Source organism: Panulirus ornatus, chromosome 10 (genome assembly GCF_036320965.1).
Source record: "Panulirus ornatus isolate Po-2019 chromosome 10, ASM3632096v1, whole genome shotgun sequence".
Classification (NCBI taxonomy): Eukaryota; Metazoa; Arthropoda; class Malacostraca; order Decapoda; family Palinuridae; genus Panulirus; species Panulirus ornatus.
In genome coordinates this window covers 15,802,596-15,822,428 of record NC_092233.1, presented here as the reverse complement: position 1 = coordinate 15,822,428, position 19,833 = coordinate 15,802,596, and the positions used below count along the sequence as shown (strand labels likewise).

Below are 19,833 nucleotides of genomic sequence, written 5' to 3'. Positions count from 1 at the left end.
TAGAGTTGATGAAGGCTTTACACACCTAATTCATGTGTGTATGTGTGTGTGTGCCAGTTAGAATTCTTGTAGATTAGAAATGTACAGAATTATTCGTTTCTTGGTTTCACAGTGGTGGTTGGGTAGGTTTTATTACCGTTTCAGACATCCAATTTTGTTATAGTAGGTTAAGTTTAATAGCTTTGGATTGGCTGAAAATGTTTTTCCGTTTTCTATGAAATGTGTTTTGAACGACTCTGACCTCATTTCCACCGCAAACAGGTGTATAACCTGTACCGATGGAGTATTCCAGAGTGGGTGCAAAGGAATCGGAATGGTGTAATTTGACATTAGTTCCTTAATGACTCTCATGGTGCAAGATTGCTTGAGGATAATTCAACTACTGATGTAAGGGGAGGGATAAATGATTATGCTTTTTTTTTATTGGATATTTAGGACATGAAAAGATAATGGAGAAAAAGGTGGGTTTTTTAGTTACTGTAGAACATGATCCAAGATGGATGGGGGAGTAAATATGACTTCATAAACCAAATGACGGATTAACGGGTTGGTACAGTAAATATAAACCACTTGATGTAGATCTCTTGTATGAAAATTTACTTGGTTAGACGAAGGAAAATTGTTACCAGGAATGTTTTTGAATACAGTGAAACCACTGAGGATGAGACTTTATACGGAAGTAATCAAGTCCAGGCAGGGAATAGCATTATGAACAAAGCACACACAATGACTGGGTCAGATCAGGGAAGTTTTAGGAGCTGAGTATAATGTGCGTGTAGGTCAGATCAGGGAAGTCTGAGGAGCTGAGTATAATGTGCGTGTAATGTATAAAGTATATAAAGGCGTGTAATATGCTCAAACGGGAGGTTAGGGAAGAGCATTAGGAAGATTTCTAGGGAAAAGAAATGCAGTGGTAAAGACTACAAAGGATATTTAGGGTGAGTGGAGTGAGAAGCTAGAGTGATAGGAGTGAGGAAGGGCCTAGCCATGTACCTAGGTGATCCAGAGAGGGTAGCTGGGCAGCTGATGAGAGATAAGTGAGTGGAACCTGCCAGGTTATTGTCATTGTCACTGAAAATTAGCTTAGAATTTAGGAATGCTGTTTCTGAGCAATGGAATTTATATGCGTTTATATGAAGAGAAGGAAGCTACAGTTAAGATTAGAAAGTCTACAGCTCAGGGGACTGATGGTGTTTAAGTATGGTGTCTTAGATTGTTTAGCAAGTATTAACAATGGGCCTTTGTTAGATTTATTCAATATGAGCTTAAGAATGGGGGAAATGCCCAGAACGTGGACGGAGTCTGCTACTGTACTTGTTTCAAATGGCATTGATGGTTACAGGCCGGTCTCATTAACATCCCGTATGTGTAGAATGTTAAAAAAGATTGTTTTGAATGGGTGATAACCATTGACAGAAAAAGACATGATAGCAGAAGCTGGAGCTGACACAGCTAAAGTATGTAATTTTTTCTTTTTTCCACATGCATTGAATTCGGCCATCAACATCATCTAAAAGGATAAAGCAAATGGTTGAAAAGTGTTCGAAGAATAAGCTTCTAAAATGAAAAAAAGGGAATATTACATTATCCCTCCCTGAAAACTTTACACTAGTTCTCCCTCCGGGATTCTGAAGGAAAACAATGGAACATGGCAGCGGGTAAGCAGTCTGATTCAAAACAGCAATGGCAAGTTATCAAAAAGTCTTTCTGCATAGACGGAAACTTTTCAGATGTAAGTATTGTAGCTTTTAGAACATCTACAAATGACGATATTATAGTTCTGGGGAGTTAGAATTCGTGTATTAAGAGAAGTGAATAGTAATTGAAAAACTGAACTAGACCATATTAAACGCACTTATTTTTCTTTTTCAATTTAGGATCCTCAGGACTCTTCTGTGTAGGACTTTTCATGTACTTGTGTCCTTTTGGTGTTGCAGAACATATCGGCTTTGAAGTCTTTGGACAGCGTATCTAGTCTTGTATAATGTGTTATACTTTTTGCGAGAATTTGTTCTCTTGGCTGTTATCTCCCTATTTCATGCTGTTCCATACTCTCAGTGGAAAGGATTCTTTTTTTGTGGAATTTCTCAAGTCTGATTATAGATTAAGACTTAACTCTTGTTCACGTAAAATATGTAGATTTCCCGTTGTTGGACTCACATACGTCTGTCAAAATGACCTTGTGTATTATTTTGTGAATCTGTCATGCTTGCCCTATGTAATCTGTATCTCAGACAGGACAGTGTCAACTTGTATTTTTCCGGATAGGTTGAGTGTTTCATCCATGGGAATTGTGTAATGTATCGAAGTTGGGGTCGATGTAAGTACCGAATGGGACGAACATTTACTGGAAAGGACAAAAGAAACCTTCAATTGAAAAGTACAAAAAAAAAAAAAAATATGAATTCAGTTCTTTTATGATGCTTCCTAAGCTAATCTATATGTGATTTATTTTTACTAAATGTCCAAGTAATTAAAGGCCTTTTCTCAGTCCTTTTTCGTAGTGTTCTTTTCGGTATTTATACTATCCATCAAGTTGGACCACATCTGTTTTATTAAAGGAGTCTTTTGGTGTAAGGACTTTAAACATCATTTGCAAAATTTAGTGTGTATGTACCAGTGATTTGTATCAGGGCATAACTATATCAAGGGACTGAATGTTCTGCTCATGTCCATCGCTGAACTGGTTTTTTATAGTTTAAGATATGATTTGTGGTAAAAGTCGAGCTTATCTTTGCATCAAGATTAGTTTTGGGAAATGGCTACTTATGTTTATGATGCTTTATTTGGTTTGATGTAATTAAAGTAATAATTGCAGAGCATGATTTCAAACATTATATATTTTTTTTATTGACGATTGATAAGGTGACCATAGTATATCTGGGAAAATGTTGGATTAAAGCAGGTAATACGCTAGTAAAAAAATCAAACTTACGAAAACCTCACCAGGTCTCATAGTAGTCAAGATTTATCTAAATATTCATAATTCTAGATGAGATATACTTGTCACACTTTAGTATGCACCACTAGCATGATGATGATGTCAGCAAGCAGTTAATGCATTGGGATCCCTTGCAGGAGATAAACATAATGTTAGTATATTTCTTCTGTAATTTCAGGTACTAAATGAGATTTTTTACAGATGCTGTTGATATTTTTCAAGCATATTTCCTATTCTACATTAAATCACTTTCACAGGTTTTTGATATGTTGTAAGGGTATAACCTATTTTACATTAATCAGTCTTGGAAGTACATAAGCCTTGTCTATTATTGGACAATTAAATTTCATGCTTCAAATGATGCTCAACAAATAATGCTGTAATCAGAAGAAACTGTGTAAAGCACGTGTAACACTAGTAGCCATTTTTCAAAGCTGTTTTAGCACAGAGCTAAAATGAATTTTACTGACATGTTCTAGAATACTTAACTTGTTAATGGTAACCTTTTCAGATGTCTTCGTTATCATTTTATTTTGATGGATTTCTTACTTCCATGTCATCTCCTTTATTCTGGAAATATTTTCCTTGTAATTTACATACACGCAATGGTATGAGTAAACTCACTGAAAAAATGTTCCAAGATTTCTACTTTATTTCAAGCAATTGTTAAGGATACTGAGTCCAGGCATACAATATAATATGTGCAAAAGCAACTCTCACTCAAGCTGAGGAACATGGAGTTGCTGGCTTGAGGAACACAGAATAATTAACTAACAAAGGTAAAGTGAGGTTTAAGGGGCCTGTCTCTCAACCTATCTAAGGACATCATGTCTGCCTCTGCATAGCTTTGAAGCTTTTTTGTCTGTTTACTTGTAAATGACATGCAATTAGATTGTTATTCGATTTATACTTATCTTGATATAGGTTCATAGTCCTTTAAGTGATATGCTAAGCTATACAAGTCATGACATCTCCCAATTTATTTGGTGTTAATCATTTTCTGTTTGTCTGAAAATAGCACATGATTCCAAGATTGTCCTTTCAGAATAATTTGTTGAATGCTCTCCTTTAAAATCTTAACAGTTTGGCCATATCACAGATCTTTACACAGAATTGAGAAGACATCTCTTTTTTATCCTTAGACTGAGGGCTGTTTTTTATTGAGAATTATGTGAGGTATTTGCTTTTGTTCTTTATATTTAAGATTATATAAACTAAAATGATTTGGCAAACAGAGAAGAGGTAGTAAAAGCTTTGCGGAAGATGAAAGCCGGCAAGGCAGCAGGTTTGGATGGTATTGCAGTGGAATTTATTAAAAAAGGGTGTGACTGTATTGTTGACTGGTTGGTAAGGTTATTTAATGTATGTATGACTCATGGTGAGGTGCCTGAGGATTGGTGGAATGCTTGCATAGTGCCATTGTACAAAGGCAAAGGGGATAAGAGTGAGTGCTCAAATTACTGAGGTATAAGTTTGTTGAGTATTCCTGGTAAATTATATGGGAGGGTATTGATTGAGAGGGTGAAGGCATGTACAGAGCATTAGATTGGGGAAGAGCAGTGTGGTTTCAGAAGTGGTAGAGGATGTGTGGATCAGGTGTTTGCTTTGAAGAATGTATGTGAGAAATACTTAGAAAAACAAATGGATTTGTATGTAGCATTTATGGATCTGGAGAAGGCATATGATAGAGTTGATAGAGATGCTCTGTGGAAGGTATTAAGAATATATGGTGTGGGAGAAAAGTTGTTAGAAGTAGAGAAAAGTTTTTATCAAGGATGTGAGGCATGTGTACGTGTAGGAAGAGAGGAAAGTGATTCGTTCTCAGTGAATGTAGGTTTGTGGCAGGGGTGTTTGATGTCTCCATGGTTGTTTAATTTGTTTATGGATGGGGTTGTTAGGGAGGTGAATGCGAGAGTTTTGGAAAGAGGGGCAAGTATGCAGTCTGTTTTGGATGAGAGAGCTTGGGAAGTGAGTCAGTTGTTGTTCGCTGATGATACAGCACTGGTGGCTGATTCATGTGAGAAACTGCAGAAGCTTGTGACTGAGTTTGGTAAAGTGTGTGAAAGAAGAAAGTTAAGAGTAAATGTGAATAAGAACAAGGTTATTTGGTATAGTAGGGTTGAGGGTCAAGTCAATTGGGAGGTAAGTTTGAATGGAGAAAAACTGGAGGAAGTAGTGTTGTAGATATCTGGGAGTGGATCTGGCAGCGGATGGAACCATGGAAGCGGAAGTGAATCATAGGGTGGGGGAGGGGGCGAAAATTCTGGGAGCCTTGAAGAATGTTTGGAAGTCAAGAACATTATCTCGTAAAGCAAAAATGGGTATGTTTGAAGGAATAGTGGTTCCAACAATGTTGTATGGTTGCGAGGCGTGGGCTATGGAAAGAGTTGTGCGCAGGAGGGTGGATGTGCTGGAAATGAGATGTTTGAGGACAATATGTGGTGTGAGGTGGTTTGATTGAGTAAGTAATGTAAGGGTAAGAGAGATGTAAGGAAATAAAAAGAGCATGGTTGAGAGAGCAGAAGAGTGTGTTTTGAAATGGTTTGGTCATATGGAGAGAATGAGTGAGGAAAGATTGACCAAGAGGATATATGTGTCGGAGGTGGAGGGAACGAGAAGTGGGAGACCAAATTGAAAGTGGAAAGATGGAGCGAAAAAGATTTTGAGTGATCGGGGCCTGAACATGCAGGAGGGTGAAAGGCGTGCAAGGAATAGAGTGAATTGGAACGATGTGGTATACTGGGGTCGATGTGCTGTCAGTGGATTGAACCAGGGCATGTGAAGCGTCTGGGGTAAACCATGGAAAGTTCTGTGGGGCCTGGATGTGGAAAGGGAGCTGTGGTTTCAGTGCATTATTACATGACAGCCAGAGACTGAGCGTGAAAGAATGGGGCCTATGTTGTCTTTTCCTAGCGCTACCTCGCACACATGAGGGGGTAGGGGGTTGTTATTCCATGTGTGGCATGGTGGTGATGGGAATGAATAAAGGCAGACAGTATGAATTATGTACATGTTTATATATGTATATGTCTGTGTGTGTATATATATGTGTGTACATTGAGATGTATAGGTATGTGTATTTGCGTGTGTGGACGTGTATGTATATACATGTGTATGTGGGTGGGTTGGGCCATTCATTCGTCTGTTTCCTTGCGCTACCTCGCTAACGCGGGAGACGGCGACAAAGCAAAATAGATAATAAATAAATAAATGAATAAACTAACAGTGTCATTATGTTGTTTCATATTTCATATGTAATCTTACAATTATTTTGTCTGAGGCAAAGTGTCCCTTTATTCAAAGGAAGTGTGATTTCCTCTCTGTACCATCCACAGATAGGTCTTTCAGGTCTTCAGCTAAGGGCGTCGCTATACCTTTCCTTCTCTTATCTGTTCTGATGATACTATAGTTGTCTCTCCCATAGACAAACCAACTCTAAGGTTCAAGTTTCTCCTCTAACTCTTCCTTGGATGACTCTGACATTCTTTCACTCCCTGATGCTCCTCTTGCTAATCCTATTCCCTTTCATTTCTTCTTGGGAGCATGCATTGGTACATTCCATCCCTAAGAAGGGTGACCATTCTAACCCCTTTAATTGTTGTCCTGTTCTTTGACATCTACTGGTTTGAAAGCATTGAATCCTTCCTCAACTCCCATATCCTCAGGCATTGTGAAACTCAGTCTTCCCTTTGATCACCAGTAGGGCTTCCATGAGGCAAAATCCACTGTTGATATTCTTTCCTATCTTACTGATGTCAGGTCATCTTCCCTGAAAGTTTTTGGAAAATCCTCTACAGCTGCACTTGATATATCCAAATCTTTTGATGGTGTTGCATCAGAGTCTCATCTCAGCTCCCCTCTTTTGGCTTCCTTTCCTCACTTTGCTCTCCTATATCTAGCTTCCTATCTGGCCAGTCTATCTCTGGTTGTTGTAAGATAAGCCTCTCCCCATTTTTCTATCAACAGTGGTGTCCCTCAAGGGTGTCTCCTGTCTCCTACACTGTTTATCAACAGTTTTCTTTCTTTGAATAACTAAATGCATTCATATGCTGATGATTCAACACTGCATTCCTCCAGATGCTTCATTTCTGCATCTTCTTCTCTCACCTGATCTGCAGCTTGTCTCAACACAGCTTCGCAGTAAATTCAGACTTGGACAGGATGCCTCAGTGGGGTTTATGAAATCTGGTTAAGTTTGATGCCTCGAAGACTCAGTTTCTACCCATCCCTCTTTCAAAAATTTCTCGTCTTTCCTCTCTCCTTCTATGGTTCTGTAATTCCACTTTTGACTCGATGAACAGAGTTAGTATTGCAATAACATCCACTCTATCTTGGAAACCCCACATTATGCAAATAGTAAAGTCGACCTCTAAGAAACTGGGAGTCTTGTTTAGATGTTGAAATTTTTCTTCTTCCAAACAGATACTCTATTTATACGAAGGATTGACCTGTCCTTGTATAGGGTACTGATGTCACACCTTAGGTAGTTCTAGCTGTGCTACATAACTTGACTGAGTTGAAAATAGTTCAGCTTATAAACTCTTCCAGGCTAACTTCAAAATTTGACCTGCTTGCCCTATTCCCTCTTCTGTTGGTATTACTTTGGTTTTCCACATGAGCTAACTGCTTGTATGCCCCCACCGCTAGCTAGACCATGCAATACTGAGCAAGCTGCTGCATCACATGATTACAGTGTGGCCATTGATAATTCAAGGGTGGGCTGTTTTGTTAACTGTTCCTTTCCCTACTCCTTGAAGCTTTGGAACACTACCCTCTCCTGTATTGCCCTGTAACTATGATCTGGCACATTTTAAAAGACAAGTTTTCAGTTTTTCCAAAAAAAAATTTAAATTCTTCCCCTTGTCTCTTAATTTTCCCTTTCATTAACTTTATTTTCAAGACCTAATTATCATGTATATCAAGAGGTGCCTACAAGTGTGCTAATACAGAAAAATATATGATCTTAGAATAGCTTGACTTCAAAACCACACTGTTGATGAAGGAAGATTGACCTTACAGTGATTGGAAGCCTGAAGTGTCAGTTTAGTTTGCTTCTCTAGACCAAAAGTCGGATCTTGTAATTTTCCCACTTTGAGTGACCTTACATATGATCTTAGAATACGTTGACTTCAAAACCCCACTACTGTTAAAGGAAGATTGACCTTACAGTGATTGGAAGCATGAAGTGTCTGTTCAGTTTGCTTCACTTGACCAAAAGTCAGATCCTGTAATTTTCCCACTTTGAGTAACCTTACATATGTTCTTATAATAGGATGACTTCCAAACCCCACTGCTATTGAAGGAAGATTGACCCTACAGTGAATGGAAGCATGAAGTGTCTGTTTAGTTTAGTTCACTGAATCAAAAGTTGGATCCTGTAATTTTCCCACTTTAAGTGACCAAGTGACATTGCCCTTGATGCTATTTTACTCTTGAAAATTTGAACTAGGAAGTTGGAATTGACACTTTGCTTTTAAAACTGGATGGTCTGATTATCTAAATGCATTTGAAAGAATTATTTGTAACTGTGATGTAGCATTTAACATTGTTCACTGTGATGTTCCATCTGACATCAAGCACATAGGTTTGAACAAATAAGAACGTTGATGAAGGGGGCAAGGGGGAAAGTGATAACAGGTAGTGATGAAGTGAGGAGGAGATGAAGTGAGTATGTTGAAGGTTTGTAGAATGTGTTTGATGATGAGTGGCAGACATATACATATACAGACTTGTACATATTCATATTCATTCTTGCTTGCCCTCATCCATTCCTGGTGCCCTTCTGCCCCACAGGAAACAGCATCACTACCCCCTGCTTTAGGGAGGTAGCGCCAGGAAAACAGACAAAAAAGACAGCATTCATTCACACTCAGTTTCTAGCTGTCATGCGGAATGCCCTGAAACCACAGCTCCCTATCCACATCCAGTCCCCACAGACATTTCCATGGTTCACCTTAGTCATTTCACATGGCCTGGTTCAGTCCATTGACAACACATCATTTCAGTTCATCCTATTCCTTGCACTTCTCTTGCAGTTGCTGATGTGGCCTTTCTTTGTGTTTCCCTGGTGCTTCCTCACCTATGTGGGAAACAGTGATCAAATATGAAAAAAGGTGTATTTATGCTTACATTAAATGTACAAAGTTTATATTTTGTTTTATTGTTGTTTGGGTGAGATTTATTCATAGATTGATTATTGTCATCACCAAGGTTTTTTTTTTTCTGTTTTTTTGTTGAGTTGCAGGTAAGCAGTGATGGTGAAGACTTTGCACTGGTTGTGAGGCTGGTGCAACAACTAGGAGCTGGCCAGTTTGTGCTTGACCTGGCTCTTGAGGCCATCTGGGTTGCTCTAAGGTAATTCTGCATGACATGTGTTGCTGTTTTAGGGTGTAAATTTGATAGAAATTATGATAATATTCAAACCCTAAACCTTCCCATTCATTGTAGAATGGCATTGTCCTGATTAGATTTTTTAGTAGTGATTGCAAATTGTTAACATAGCTTTGTGTTGTCCTTCAGGTTATGTGATCTGGTTATGTGACATATTTCACTCAATAATTGAACTGCAGGTTTAGTGATAGGCTGCTGAAGAATTTATCTTATTTGGATTCCTGCATTTTAATGAAGGCAACTAAAATTGTTAGAGTTGGGAGGAGATTGTTCAAGCTCAGTAAGAAGATTCTTATTAATGGTACAGTTACAAACAAAAGTTTGCCAATACCTTACCTAGCTGTACATTGCCAATCGCATAGGAAGTGTAGAACTACATCCTCTCAGCTTCAAATAGAAGCGTTGTACCTATTGGCAAGATTTATTTCTTGCTGACTGTGGATCATCTTGAGTTTATTTTCCACTTGAGCGTAACTCCATGGATATGATTTTATTCCCTTTCTGGTTGAAATGTAAACTGAAGAAGCTTTATATTTGTACTTAAGTGAAAATGCAATTTATGGTAGGATATAAGAGCACTTTAAGCCTCTGAAGTATCTCTTCATTTACTATAATTTGCAGCCTATAAGACAACTTTTGAAGCTTAGTTTTTTGTCCTTAGAATAAGGAATCAACTTGTAGGGCAAGTATAGAGTAGAATACAAAAAAAACAATGCTGGACCACCTTCATTCATTGGACTTGAACCTTAGGCCTCAGTCAGCCATTACTGGGATGTGACTTGAGATTTTTATCAATTACATATAAGTATCCCTTGGGTAGGGGAGAAAGAATTTTACCCATGTATTCCCAGCATATTATTGAAGGTGACAAAGTGGGGCTGAAGAGAGAGGCTAGAAACCCACCCTTTCTTGTATTTCAGTTTATAAAAGATGGAACAGAAGAAGGAACTGAGTGAGAAGTGCTCGTCCTTCTCAAAGGCTTAGGCTTTGTTGTCTTTAACCAGTAAAAGAAGGGAGAGATTGATAGTATATTTGAGGAAAGGAATGTGGATGTTCTATCTCTGAGTGGAACAAAGCTCATGGGTAAGAGAAAAGAATGGTTTGAGAATGTCTAACGGGTAAAGTCAGGGGTTAATGTGGGGGCAAGAGCCAAGGCAGGGATAGCACAACTGCTAAAGCAGGAATTAGGGGAATTAGTGAAAGAGTGCAAGGAAGTAAGCTCCAGCCTGACATGGATGAAAAACAGGTGATTATTAGTGCTTATGTGCTGAAGACTCATGGTCTTGATGAAATTTTACATCATATCTTGAGTATGGTTGCAGGTTTGCAAGATAAACTTCTTGCTAATCAGGCAAAAGTATTCAAAGGAAAGAATTATGGATAATGATATAAGGATGTGTGAGGAACTGAATGACAGGTTCAAAAGTGTTTTCATAGTGGAAGACAGTTTAGCTCTTAACGCCAGTTAGATTGAATGGGAAGGAATTTTAAAAAATAATGAGTTATCTAAAAAAGCCATTAAGAATAATAACAGGTATTGAACCATAGAAGGCTCATGGTCTGAGATTTCCATTAATGCTAAAGATGTGTGCAGATACAGTAGTTAAACCTCCTGAAATAGTGTTTAGATATTGCTGAAGGGAGGCAGAGTTCCAAGGAAAGGAAAATGGACAAACTTCATACAAGTCTGAAAGAAAGATTGGGAAGAGGTACTGAAAACTGACCAGTCTCTTTGATGCGTGTGGTCTGTAAGGTTTTGGAGAAGATGATTAGAAAGCAAGTTGATGACTTTCTATAGAGAAGAAATTTCCTTAGAGACGACATGTTTTAGGGGAAGGTCATATGTAACAGACCCCTGAGATTTCTTAAGAGCATGAACTCTGTTTTAGACAAGAGGGAAGGGTGAATGGATTGTTTGTATCTATACTATCAGAAAGCATTTAACAGCATACAACATGGGGGGCTGATTAAGAAGCTGGATCACAAGGCAGGAATAAGAGGATAACCCCTTTGATGGATAGAAGATAAATTCAGTGGAAGGGAACAAAGGACACATGACAGAAAAGCCTCCTCTAAGAAGACTGAGGTGATCAGCGGAGTGCCTCAGAGTTCTATTCCTGAGTCCATTACTCTTCATGATCTATGTGAATGATTTTATTAAAGATATAGACTTATGCATGAATATGTTTAATACCCAGTTTTTTGCATTATAACTGCTAAAACACTTGCCTCTCTGTGAATGCCTGCAATTTTTCAGACAGTCAGTTGTGCCCAAGTTCTGGAGCCACTTTCTTACCTACAACTCTGAGAAGTGTGGCAAAGATGACTACCCAGGAGAAGGAAGTGTAGAGGTGATGTCAAGTGTAGCTACTGCAGTTAGTGAACTGTATGATAGTGCTGTCTCATTCCTCCCACAGATCCACAGGTATATATAAGATTTGATTTCACTTATTATGGCAGACTATTGATTGATATTAATCTGTTATTCATACTTAGATTCAATAGATTTGACTTGTTTAAAAATACTTTTTATTATACTTCAGTTGATTATTGAATTGTGCAGTATTCTCCCAAAGAATTAGACTTAAAGATTTGTCAATGATATATTGTACTTAAGAATTCAGCCCTCTGGTAGTTACTAACTCAGGTTAGGTGCTCTGCAAATAAAGTTTACTTCTACATTTTTGTTTCCTCTGTGGTGTTATGTAGGATCCTTTCATCTCTCAGAGCTGATTAAAATAAATCTGTTGACATAAAGTTTGATATTTTTTCTTTAGAAAAAAAAGCAAAAAGTTTTACTTGGTCTCAGACTAACTTGTGGGGTAGGTGAGTCTCTGAATCCAACTAATAGTATATCTAAGCCAAGGTGGGTTCCTTGAGAAATTTGTTTAGACTAGAAATGTAAAATTCAGGTGTAACCAGGTGGCCTTTTCTTACTGGTCCTTCCACTTGGGCATTGCCCAGGACCCTTGGGCTTTATCTGTTGAGCCCTCTTTGTTGTCTAGAAGTTTAATGGTAACCTTGCTGGTTATAAACCACAGTAGATTTTAGTTGTGTTGGTTATTCAGTGGATAAGTGAAGATGTATCAGTGTCATTAGTTCTGTTAGGACCTGAATTAGAAAAATGGGTGAGTGAAACCAAGTTGTAACATGTTGTATGTCATGTTTGTCCCCTTAATATATGGATATGTTTGACGGGATAGTAGTTTCAACAATATTATATGGTTGTGAGGCTTGGGCTATAGATAGGTTTGTGCAGAGTAGGATGGACATGTTGGAAATGAAATGTTTAAGGACAATATGTGGTGTGAGGTGGTTTAATCGGGTAAGTAATGAAAGGGTAAGAGAGAGGTGTGAAAATAAAAAGTGTGTGGTAGAGCAGAAGAGGGTGTGTTGAAATGGTTTGGACATATGAAGAGAATGAGTGAGGAAAGGTTGTCAAAGAGGATATATGTGTGTCAGAAGTGGAGGGAACAAGAACTGGTAAACCAAATTGAAGACAGAAGATGGAGTGAAAGATTTTTTTAGCTATTGGGGCCTGAACATGTAGGAGGGTGAAAGGCTTGCACAGAATAGAGTGAATTGGAATAATGTGGTGTACTGTGGTCAGTGTGTCATCAGTGGACTGCACCAGGACATGTGAATTGTCTTGGGTAAACCATGGAAAGGTCTGTGGGGCCTGAATATGGATAGGGAGGTTTGGTTTCTTTGTATTACACATGACAGCTTGCATATGGAATATGGAATGGTGAGCAGATGTGGCCATTTTTTGTCTGTTTCCTAACGCTACCTTGCTGATGCATGGGGTGACAACTGGATGTGGGGGGAGAAAATGTATGTTATCTTTTTTCTTTCTCTTCATGCATTTGTACTGTTTCCTGTAGGGCAGGGTTGCCATGGGAATGGATGAAGGTGAGCAATTATGAATATGTATGTGTATGTGTGTCTGTGTGTGAGTGGATGTGTCTTTCTTCATGTGTTTCTTGGTGCTGCCTTGCTAATGCAGGAAATGGCAATTAAGTATAGAAAAGAAAAACAACATCAATGAATGTCAGCTGTTACAAGTAGGAAGCCTCAACAAAAGTTTGATTATGATCTAATGGCTACGAGATAAAGGACACCCCTAATGTGAAGGTTCCAGGGGTCACTGTCTCCAACATCTTCAAATTCTCCTAGCCTTGTAACAAAGCTGCCAAGAAAGCAAATAGGATATTAGGATTTATTAACAGAAACATTTATACAAAAGCAAGGATGTGATATTCCCCCTATACCTAACTCTAGTTAGAACTCCTCGAATATGCAATTCAGTTTTGGGTCCCTCCACTTAATCGAGGGAATACGTAAATTGGAAGCAGTGCAGTGGGGAGCAACTGAATTGATTTCCTTCTTATGTAACAAAGGATTTAAAGGCAGATTGTGATAATTAAACAAGTTCTATGTAAGCAAGAGGCATCTGTGAGGCAGATTAACAATGTTTTAAGATACTGAAAGGATTCGGCAACATCAGTATTGAAAATTTCTTTCACTAATGCCAACACTACCAATGAGAGGTATCTGACTTATTCTGGACTGTATGAAATATTTCTTTACTAATGACAATACTGATTCATGGAATAAGCTCCCAGAAATGTTGTTCAGAGCAACACTCTTGATATCTTAAAATTTGAGCTTGGTCATTACTTGTTATTCTACACTATTGAATATTTTGTTTAATCACTTATCATGATGTAGTGGTATATTATGCTGCCTTCTCAACCACTGACCTCTCCCTGGCCTTGCTGTGGTAACATACCAGCATTGCTTATCCCATGTCACCTGCTTTGAAAGAGTAAGCAAAATTATTGTATCATTTTTCAGTATCAGGACAATATAGACATGGTAAGTCAAGAGGCTAGAGCTCGAGTGCATCCTTACTATTATCATTATAACAAAAGTGAAGGGATGCATGTCATTGTTGATGGGAAGCATGACATATTAATGTTCATTCTACCTCAGACTTTCTTGAAAATTTTCCTTCAGGCTTATTGATCCTGCGAGGTATTTTTTTCTGTTCGGTGTGTTGCCAGAGGGATTTGAGGGAAGGGAGAGAGCCTAACTTTAATATTCTTTTCATCTACTGCTTTTAAGGGGACTGCATTTCTTTTTTTCTAAGTGTTAAGGCTAAACACCTTGCTTGGACCTTAGGTGTGTGGTCTGTATCTGTGTAAGTCTCTTAGGTGGGATATGCATTAAACTGTGGCTGGGCACTAGAATCTGTGTATATGTGTCATTTAGTAGAGTGTACATAGTTTTGCTGATGGTGACTCAAAATTTGAATTGTATATTATTGTTCTTAGGTGTGAAATGTTATGTGAGCAGTGTGGAGTGAGGTTTGAAGTGTGTGTACCGGGAGGTCTGATGGAACACTTCAAACTTCATTTACGAGCTACTTTGCATAGCCAGATGCCAACCACCTTTACTTATCTTCTTCATAAATTCTATGCTGCAGCTTTTAAGGTCTTCTACCATGCAGAAATTGGGGGTCAAGGTAAATGTGTATATTTTATGTTTGTAAATTTAACAAATTGACTAAATTCATACTGAACTTTGTGTTCAGACACACCTCATGATGAAATAGTATTTGCTTGTGATATTTTTGTTTTAGAATTTTTATATTAATTTTTTCCAAGCTTTTGATGTAATTTGCAGGTATAATTTTTTTTTTGTCCCCTCTTGGTCTGTTTTGCAACCATTAAAAGTTCTCTTGGAATATACGTAGGAGTCAGGACCCAGATTGTTTGCTTATGGAAAACTGGAAGAGTGCTAGATGACAAGACAGAAGCAGTGATGCTCCTTTTGTTATACTCTTTGTTTATGGACAACTGGAAGAGTGCAAGATGACTGGACAGAATCAGTGATGTTCCTTTTGTTCAAAGGGAAAGTTAGTAAAATTAAATGTAAATACTAAACAGCAAGCTACTTACTAAGTTTATCAGGGTATGTGTATGGGAGATATGGAACTGAAAAATTGATGTAACAGAGTGCAGCAGGATATGTAAAGAGCATGGGGTTTTAGGAAAGATGGATGATATGAAGATTGAATTTTCTTAGTGCAGATGATAACAGGAAAATGTGATGTGGAGTGAAAAGATAGTTGTTTTATTATATTTTATTATACTTAATTGCCATCTCCCACATCATTGAGATAGTGCAAGGAAACAGACGAGGAATGGCCCAACCCACCCACTTACATATGTATATACATAAATGCCCATACACTTATATATACATACATATACATACACAGACATATTTTTTTTTTGCTTTGTTGCTGTCTCCCGCGTTTGTGAGGTAGCGCAAGGAAACAGACAAAAGAAATGGCCCAACCCACCCCCATACACATGTATATACATACACGTCCACACACGCAAATATACATACCTACACAGCTTTCCATGGTTTACCCCAGACGCTTCACATGCCCTGATTCAATCAACTGACAGCACGTCAACCCCGGTATACCACATTGATCCAGTTCACTCTTTTCCTTGCCCTCCTTTTACCCTCCTGCATGTTCAGGCCCCGATCACGCAAAATCTTTTCACTCCATCTTTCCACCTCCAATTTGGTCTCCCACTTCTCCTCGTTCCCTCCACCTCCGACACATATATCCTCTTGGTCAATCTTTCCTCACTCATTCTTTCCATGTGCCCAAACCATTTCAAAACACCCTCTTCTGCTCTCTCAACCACGCTCTTTTTATTTCCACACGTCTCTCTTACCCTTACGTTACTTACTCGATCAAACCACCTCACACCACACATTGTCCTCAAACATCTCATTTCCAGCACATCCACCCTCCTGCACACAACTCTATCCATAGCCCATGCCTTGCAACCATACAACATTGTTGGAACCCCTATTCCTTCAAACGTACCCATTTTTGCTTTGCGAGATAATGTTCTCGACTTCCACACATTCTTCAAGGCTCCCAGGATTTTCGCCCCCTCCCCCACCCTATGATCCACTTCCGCTTCCATGGTTCCATCCGCTGCCAGATCCACTCCCAGATATCTAAAACAATTTACTTCCTCCAGTTTTTCTCCATTCAAACTTACCTCCCAATTGACTTGACCCTCAACCCTACTGTACCTAATAACCTTGCTCTTATTCACATTTACTCTTAACTTTCTTCTTTCACACACTTTACCAAACTCAGTCACCAGCTTCTGCAGTTTCTCACATGAATCAGCCACCAGCGCTGTATCATCAGCGAACAACAACTGACTCACTTCCCAAGCTCTCTCATTCACAACAGACTTGATACCTGCCCCTCTTTCCATAACTCTTGCATTCACCTCCCTAACAACCCCATCCATAAACAAATTAAACAACCATGGAGACATCACACACCCCTGCCGCAAACGTACTACATTCACTGAGAACCAATCACTTTCCTCTCTTCCTACACGTACACATGCCTTACATCCTCGATAAAACTTTTCATTGCTTCTAACAACTTGCCAACCACACCATATATTCTTAATACCTTCCACAGAGCATCTCTATCAACTCTATCATATGCCTTCTCCAGATCCATAAATGCTACATACAAATCCATTTGCTTTTCTAAGTATTTCTCACGTACATTCTTCAAAGCAAACACCTGATCCACACATCCTCTACCACTTCTGAAACCACACTGCTCTTCCCCAATCTGTACTGCCTTCTGTACATGCCTTCACCCTCTCAATCAATACCCTCCCATATAATTTCCCAGGAATACTCAACAAACTTATACCTCAGTAATTTGAGCACTCACTCTTATCCCCTTTGCCTTTGTACAATGGCACTATGCATGCATTCCGCCAATCCTCATGCACCTCACCATGAATCATACATACATTAACTAACCTTACCAAGCAGTCAACAATACAGTCACCCCCTTTTTTAATAAATTCCACTGCAGTACCATCCAAACCTGCTACCTTGCTGGCTTTCATCTTCCGTAAAGCTTTTACTACCACTTCTCTATTTACCAAATCATTTTCCCTAACCCTCTCACTTTGCACACCACCTCAACCAAAACACCCTATATCTGCCACTCTATTATCAAACACATTCAACAAACCTTCAAAATACTCACTCCATCTCCTCACATCACCACTACTTGTTATCACCTCCCCATTAGCCCCCTTCACTGAAGTTCCCATTTGCTCCCTTGTCTTACGCACTTTATTTACCTCCTTCCAAAACATCTTTTTATTCTCCCTGAAATTTAATGATACTCTCTCACCCCAACTCTCATTTGCCCTCTTTTTCACGTCTTGCACCTTTCTCTTGACCTCCTGCCTTTTTCTTTTATACCTCTCCCACTCATTTGCATTTTTTCCCTGCAAAAATCATCCAAATGCCTCTCTCTTCTCTTTCACTAATAATCTTACTTCTTCATCCCACCACTCACTGCCTTTTCTAATCAACCCACCTCCCACGCTTCTCATGCCACAGGCATCTTTTGCGCAAGCCATCACTGCTTCCCTAAATACATCCCATTCCTCCCCCACTCCCCTTACCTCCTTTGTTCTCACCTTTTTCCATTCTGTACTCAGTCTCTCCTGGTAGTTCCTCACACAAGTCTTCTTCCCAAGCTCACTTACTCTCACCACTCTCTTCACCCCAAAATTCTCTCTTCTTTTCTGAAAACCCCCACAAATCTTCACTTTCGCCTCCACAAGATAATAATCAGACATCCCTCCAGTTGCACCTCTCAGCACATTTACATCCAAAAGTCTCTCTTTCATGCGTCTATCATTTAACACTTAATCCAATAATGCTCTCTGGCCATCTCTCCTACTTACATACGTATACTTATGTATATCTTGCTTTTTAAACCAGGTATTCCCAATTACCAGTCCTTTTTCAGCACATAAATCTACAAGCTCTTCATTTCCATTTACAACACTGAACACTCCATGTATACCAATTATTCCCTCAACTGCCACATTACTCACCTTTGCATTCAAATCACCCATCACTATAACCCGGTCTTGTGCATCAAAACCACTAACACACTCATTCAGCTGCTCCCAAAACACTTGCCTCTCATGATCTTTCTTCTCATGTCCAGGTGCATATGCACCAATAATCACCCATCTCTCTCCATCAACTTTCAGTTTTACCCATATCAATCTAGAATTTACTTTCTTACACTCTATCACATACTCCCACAACTCTTGATTCAGGAGTAGTGCTACTCCTTCCCTTGCTCTTGTCCTCTCACTAACCCCTGACTTTACTCCCAAGACATTCCCAAACCACTCTTCCCCTTTACCCTTGAGCTTCGTTTCACTCAGAGCCAAAACATCCAGGTTCCTTTCCTCAAACATACTACCTATCTCTCCTTTTTTCTCATCTTGGTTACATCCACACACATTTAGACACCCCAATGAGAGCCTTCGAGGAGGATGAGCACCCCTCGCGTGACTCCTTCTTCTGTTTCCCCTTTTAGAAAGTTAAAATACAAGGAGGGGAGGGTTTCTGGCCCCCCGCTCCCGTCCCCTTTAGTCGCCTTCTATGACACGTGAGGAATGCATGGTAAGTATTCTTTCTCCCCTATCCCCAGGGGAGGTCAAGAGAAAGGTGCAAGAGGTGAAAAAAAAAAGGGCAAATGAGAGTTGGGGTGAGAGAGTATCATTAAATTTTAGGGAGAATAAAAAAATGTTCTGGAAGGAGGTAAATAAAGTGCGTAAGACAAGGGAGCAAATGGGAACTTCAGTGAAGGGCGCAAATGGGGAGGTGATAACAAGTAGTGGTGATGTGAGAAGGAGATGGAGTGAGTATTTTGAAGGTTTGTTGAATGTGTTTGATGATAGAGTGGCAGATATAGGGTGTTTTGGTCGAGGCGGTGTGCAAAGTGAGAGGGTTACGGAAAATGATTTGGTAAACAGAGAAGAGGTAGTGAAAGCTTTGCGGAAGATGAAAGCCGGCAAGGCAGCAGGTTTGGATGGTATTGCAGTGGAATTTATTAAAAAAGGGGGTGACTGTATTGTTGACTGGTTGGTAAGGTTATTTAATGTATGTATGACTCATGGTGAGGTGCCTGAGGATTGGCGGAATGCGTGCATAGTGCCATTGTACAAAGGCAAAGGGGATAAGAGTGAGTGCTCAAATTACAGAGGTATAAGTTTGTTGAGTATTCCTGGTAAATTATATGGGAGGGTATTGATTGAGAGGGTGAAGGCATGTACAGAGCATCAGATTGGGGAAGAGCAGTGTGGTTTCAGAAGTGGTAGAGGATGTGTGGATCAGGTGTTTGCTTTGAAGAATGTATGTGAGAAATACTTAGAAAAGCAAATGGATTTGTATGTAGCATTTATGGATCTGGAGAAGGCATATGATAGAGTTGATAGAGATGCTCAGTGGAAGGTATTAAGAATATATGGTGTGGGAGGAAAGTTGTTAGAAGCAGTGAAAAGTTTTTATCGAGGATGTAAGGCATGTGTACGTGTAGGAAGAGAGGAAAG

The 19,833-nt window shown here is 39.2% G+C and overlaps 1 protein-coding gene across 1 annotated transcript in view; it reads left to right on the top strand.

Annotated features, from left to right (window-relative positions):
* Positions 1-1,583: 1,583 nt before the first annotated feature.
* The window catches only part of mr (anaphase promoting complex subunit morula), a 208,873-nt gene continuing 190,623 nt past the window's right edge, over positions 1,584-19,833 (top strand). Inside the window, exons 1-4 of the mRNA XM_071665551.1 lie at positions 1,584-1,732; positions 9,186-9,295; positions 11,589-11,756; positions 14,668-14,858. Of these exons, the coding sequence (XP_071521652.1) occupies positions 1,649-1,732; positions 9,186-9,295; positions 11,589-11,756; positions 14,668-14,858 (553 nt within the window). The 5' untranslated portion in view covers positions 1,584-1,648. The remainder of the gene's footprint in view (positions 1,733-9,185; positions 9,296-11,588; positions 11,757-14,667; positions 14,859-19,833) is intronic.